At 43.4% G+C, this 5,748-nt stretch overlaps 1 protein-coding gene across 2 annotated transcripts; it reads left to right on the forward strand.

Annotated features, from left to right (window-relative positions):
- The first annotated feature begins 4,623 nt into the window (after positions 1-4,623).
- On the forward strand, positions 4,624-5,748 carry LOC119334506 (haloacid dehalogenase-like hydrolase domain-containing protein Sgpp). Of its 2 annotated transcripts, none has more exons than XM_037607065.1 (2): positions 4,624-4,772; positions 4,861-5,748. In XM_037607065.1, the coding sequence occupies exons 1-2, from the start codon at positions 4,759-4,761 to the stop codon at positions 5,639-5,641; spliced, it is 795 nt and encodes a 264-aa protein (XP_037462962.1). In that variant the 5' UTR covers positions 4,624-4,758; the 3' UTR covers positions 5,642-5,748. The 2 variants fall into 2 exon arrangements, with proteins under 2 accessions (XP_037462962.1, XP_037462963.1); XM_037607066.1 differs by having other exon boundaries at positions 4,631-4,772; positions 4,864-5,748.

Here is a 5,748-nt window from a genome sequence, read left to right on the forward strand (position 1 = left end):
TTTTTTCCTGATCATGGGTATGACTATGCAGGCAATTTTGAAGACACAATGTTGTAAGAACACTTGTATTGAATTAACCCATATTGATGTTATGCTATGAGATACATTCGTCAAAAGTTAATGATTTTATAACACATGGAAATTTAGCGTTTGCATAATTGCTTAGACCATGAGAGTATCGAGTTCCTTCATACTTGCTTCATGAACTTTGGGGTTAGTTAAACATCATCTGTAATAGGGTGGCTATTACAGCAGCTTTCGGGTTCATGCAAAAGTATGACAAGGGAATTGATAACTCAAGATTGGGATTTTCTCCTCCTATGATGGAGAGATATTCTTTAGGCCCTCTTGGTGTTATGGTATCCATCATCTATGGCCAGACACAGCGTGATTTGATCACAGGGATGCCAGAACGCGGGAACCCGGTAACGAGGAAATTAACATATTGAATAAGTTGTTGATTCATGGGGATGTTGTTAAATCTCACCTGGGGTATTTGTAACATATCACGAAGCAACATGAAGATCATTCTGTAATTACGGGTTCGCTCGAATATTCATTCATGTGGGTATAGGGATTAATATGAATGTACATGGTTCCGCTATTGATCACTGATCAGAAAAGTTCCGGTCATGTCTATACTTCACCAAACCTACAGGGTCACACGCTGAAGGGTCATCTATCTGCGAAGTAATAGACAGGGAGTCCAAGAGATTGTTTCCAGAAAAGTTTCGGAGACGACAGAAAAGTTTCAGAGAGAAAAACCGGAAATGTTTCAGAGACAAACTACATATCGGAAATGTATCGGAACACGTCTGGAATTATTTTAGGGGGGTTCCTGAAATGTCCTGGACCTTCCATAATTTTTTAGGATTAAACAGACACTGAAATTTTTTCATGAGAAGTTGTCATGAATAGTGGTAAAACTATTAGGGTACAACCCCTTTTTGGTGGCCTTTTGGAAAGCCACCTTGTGGGGCTTTTGTCCCAAAATTCAAACGAATGACATGGGGTGGTGGGACTACCTTTGAGGGGGCACACATGGTGGCCGGCCATGGAAGGACCTCCTCCATGGAGCTCCACTAGCCACCCCATTTTGCCCTTATGAAGGACATATATCATAGGCATCTTGTTATTATCAAGCGGCCTCTACCCCCCTTGCCTCACACTATAAATATAGGTGGAGAGGGCTCTCCATTTCACTCAAGTTCTCTCATAGACATGCCATGCAATAATCTGGCTTTCTATCTCCTCTCCATGAAATAGTTTCGTAGTTGAAGGTTGTCTAGTCTTTGGTAGGGCCTAGTTTTGGATGGCGAAGCCCTGCTGGATAGTTGACACTGGATATGTGCAACCTGGTAGAGAGGTCATAGTTTCGATCTTAGTTCGAGTGATACCTAGAGGTTATATCTGAGGTTTTGTTCGAGGATCTGGCCCTGAACCTCCCAAAGGGTTGTTCGAGGGACTGGTCGAGTTTCTGTCCGAGGGCCTCCCGAAGGGTTGTCCGAGGGACTATCCAAGGGAGAACATCCTCGGGGTTGGGAGGTTGTAAAATCTTAGTTGTGGAGATATGCACAGACGATCTCCACCAACTCTCCTTCCGCTGCGCTACGAGTTGGTAATGATCAAATCAAACCTTGTATGCATCTTCATAGTGTACCTGGTCGTGTACATACTACCGAAATTTTTGTTTTTTGCTGTGTTACTCTATGATACACTGCCCTACATCGGCTGACACGTTCATGTCGGTGTGTTACCGACACTTGTGGAAGCATCAGAACGATGTAGTGTTCTGTGGTCTACAACCTTTCCTCCAGCTCATGCCCTAGTGTTTTCGCCAAGATCCTGCACTTCCGCGTGTAGACTGGAGCGAGACATGCAAGATGATGTCGACTCTTGGTTTCTTGCCCTTGCAGCCTAGCATGCGCAATGGTATACACTTATGGAATCCCCTATGGACTGCTTCTTATGGACAAGTTTCCCACCACCACCACCACCCCTAATTTTCACTAGTGGATCCCACCTCCTCCTAAATCCCAAATATAATTTGACAACTCAAATTCTAACATCAATCTTGTAAGTACTCCCCATAAATGTACAATTGTTTAGCTCTCTCCCGTTGTGATATTTCTACATGTGTCTGAATGTCGTCCCCTACCCCTTTCTCTCTAACTATCATCGGTGTAAGCATCATGTCCACGGAGGGCTTGGCCCTAGTTTTTATGAAAATATTTAGGTGGGGGAACCTCTACGCCCACCCCCGGTGAAAATTCTAAAAAAAAATTGTACCATTGCCGCTCAGAAACCATGTATGGACGGTAGACAGGCTAATGTGGCGTCAGCTTGCAACATTCGTTGTATATGCATCCTCTGTTGTTAAGCACCGACAAATGTGAATAATACATTGCTTCAATGCCCATTCTCATGTGAAATACTGAATCACATCCTACTCCCCTACAGGTCACATCACTTTACATCGTGTGGGCAGTCGTCGTTGTTGGTTTGGCGGCCGTAGGTCAGTCGCGCGATTGGCCCAAGATTCTCCCATGCGCAGTTTTACATTGTAGGTAAGTCACACCATGTGGTTGGAGCGTAATAAGCGGTATTTCTTTTACAAGAGTTTGCTACAATGTCATGTCTATCTATTGGCTGGATAAAAGGAAGAATTTGCATTGCGGAAATAGGCAAGTAGAAGTGGGTATGTCAATTGGATTACAAGAGTATGTGTGTGTGTGTGGGTGGGGGATGCTTAACACAAAAGTCTCGTGCATGTTATTGAAAAAGAATATCTTTAGCCGTGGCTGCCAAGATATTTAAATATATTAAAATAGTAACTATAGCATATGAAGACAATACAAAATATGTAAGTAGCACAAATTCTGTTGATGGAAATGAATTGTTTTGATTTAGAGGAAATCTGGTTTAACCAAATGCCCAAACTAAAAATTATTAACAAGTAATACATTTTCAGATTAAACTGTAATTCCACTATAACATTTTAATGTTTGTGATTAATAGATGTTTGAGTTGCACACACTAAACTTTGATATCAACATTATCAAAGTATTTATGTATTCAATATTATTAGATAAAATACAAATTACATTCTATTTAATGATGTATTTATTAAAATAAAATAAAATTTAGTCACAGTAAAATATTAAATTAAACATGTTTGGTATAAATGGATAACAAATGAACTTATATATTGTTCTGATTATTAATTATTTCATAAAATATAAATATTAATATAAGTGACATGTTCCTACATGTAAAACTGCCGCTTGCTTAACTCCTGATTAATGAGGCCAGTGTATAAATTTTGAAAAACTAGTCTTACAACACAAATCATCGTTCTAGCCAGTGTTGTAGGCACTACTTAGAATAAATGTGCAATGTTATCTGTTTAATCATTCTCTTTTTTACAAAAGACAACTTTTTTGTTTCAAACCAAATGTCAAACCTGCTTTGTGTGAACTAAGTATTGTTGTGCCTTATTTTGCTGCCTTTTTGTTCTTTGTTCAAAAAAATAAAATATCAGTATGAGTATTTTTTTAAATAATTACTTTAGCATCGTACAATTTGGATTAATTATCCGTCAGATTGAAAATATGCACATAAGAAGTTTTCTCTTCCCGAGTTGAACTATTTATACAAAATCATCAAAAATTGTGTTTAAAACAATAGACAATATACAAACGTAAAGTAGACAAATAATTGAGATAATGCGGTTGGGAGTTTATATGAAATAAATACCGAATTAATCTCTAATTTGTTTATGCGGCACATGACCAACTACACGAATTGTAAAAATTATATTCACAATTATGTTTTTTTTAGCAATTTCAGGAATGCATATAATCTTACTGTAAATTTTATTACCCTGACACCTAACACACAACTAAATAACACTTAACCGAAAAGTGATTGAGTAAATCATGAGAGGGAATGATCCTAAAGGAAAATGTGAGGGGTCCAAAGGTGTCGCTACCAAAGTCGGGGCAGCCCAATCCCGCTCCTCCTCATAGTGGGTTTGGTTTCTCTTTTGTTTCAGTGGCAGAGATGTTTGCAGTGTGGTGTTTTGGTGTGTCTGCTCTGATTGCCAATAAGAATCTCAAACCCTCTATGTTAAGCATGTTTAGGTTGTCTAGTGCTAGGTTAATGATCATATTATGGTAATCCTAAAGTATCGTGTCTGACACTAAACAACTAATTAGATCCATTGCCCTTTTTAATGACCAAAGAGATTGTATAGCACAATGTTATGCTAGTACGAAGCACAATTGTATACTCTGAGCTTTTAGTGTGATACACTTTTGTTTCTTCTTTCTTTCTTGATTTCTACTAGAGAAGATTGTTGTTAAAAAGCAAATAAATAACTCCCGTCTCGGTGACCCAAGATTGTTGTGTTGTTGATGGGACCAAAGAAAATCCCAAAAATTGTTGGGCTTATTACCGACCACGACCCTCTTAACCTTGAGAGCTGAGAGATCTCGGCCTGAAGTTGGATGAAACTCATCTTTCTTAATCTGAAAAAACATATTGCAATGATGTATACAGTTAGTTGCAATGTGAACTGCTCCTTGTCTGAAAGGTCAAATGCTGGGACTGGTGAGATGATGATGATGGATTGCCACCAACCGCACTCACAAACAAACCTCACCTAAACTTTCTCTCATTGCCAATATAATCATAGCCATCAAAAGTATCCATCATATCTGCAGATCAGCAGAGCATCCTCAAGAACACAACATCCCCATGGATCCAAAGATGTGATTTTTCTTTTCTTTCTAGTTCTCAGTAAGAAATCTCTGAGTTCTTCCTCTGCTTTTCTCACTGAATTATATGTGCGTTCTGCAGCAGCGGCGGGAATGGGATCTGCCGGGCGCCGCCGCTGGAGGCGCTGCTGTTCGACATCGACGGCACGATGTGCGTCTCCGACCCGTTCCACCACCGGGCCTTCTCGGAGCTCCTCCAGGGCCTGGGCTACAACGGCGGGGCGCCCATCACGCCGGAGTTCGGCATGGCGCACATGGCCGGCCGCAGCAACGAGCAGATCGGCCGCTTCCTCTTCCCGGACTGGCCGCAGGCCCGCCTCGGCGCCTTCTTCGCCGAGAAGGAGGCCCTCTTCGCGCGGTACGCCGGCGAGGGGCTCCGGGAGGTGCCCGGGCTGGCGGAGCTGTGCCGGTGGGCGCGGGAGCGCGGGCTGAAGCGGGCGGCAGTCACCAACGCGCCGCGCGCCAACGCCGAGCTCATGATCGGGATCCTCGGCCTGGCCGACTTCTTCCAGCTCGTCGTCGCCGGCGAGGACTGTGGCGAGGGACGCTCCAAGCCCTGCCCCGACCCATACCTCCGCGCGCTCGCCCTGCTCGGCGCGTCGGCGGAGCGGTCTCTGGTGTTCGAGGACTCCGTCGTCGGCGTGCAGGCCGGCGTGGCCGCGGGGATGCCGGTCGTGGCTATCGCGAGTGAGAGCCGGGAGGCCAAGGTCGTCGCCGCCGGCGCGTCCATGGTCGTCAGGGACTACCGCGACGCCAAGCTCTGGGCCGCGTTGGACGCCGCCGCCGGAGCTCCCAAGATAGATTCAGAGCTGAGCCTGAGCGCGGTGGAGCCTCCTGTTTCCGTTCCCGTGGAGAATTGTTGAGCTAGAATTCCATTTCCTCTTTCCCTGCCATAGAAGTGCAGAATCCAGATTCCAAATTCTGTTCAGAACCAGAGAAACAAATGAAAGTAAACCGTGGTTCAAATTGA

Source organism: Triticum dicoccoides, chromosome 7A, assembly GCF_002162155.2.
Source record: "Triticum dicoccoides isolate Atlit2015 ecotype Zavitan chromosome 7A, WEW_v2.0, whole genome shotgun sequence".
NCBI classification, from domain to species: Eukaryota; Viridiplantae; Streptophyta; class Magnoliopsida; order Poales; family Poaceae; genus Triticum; species Triticum dicoccoides.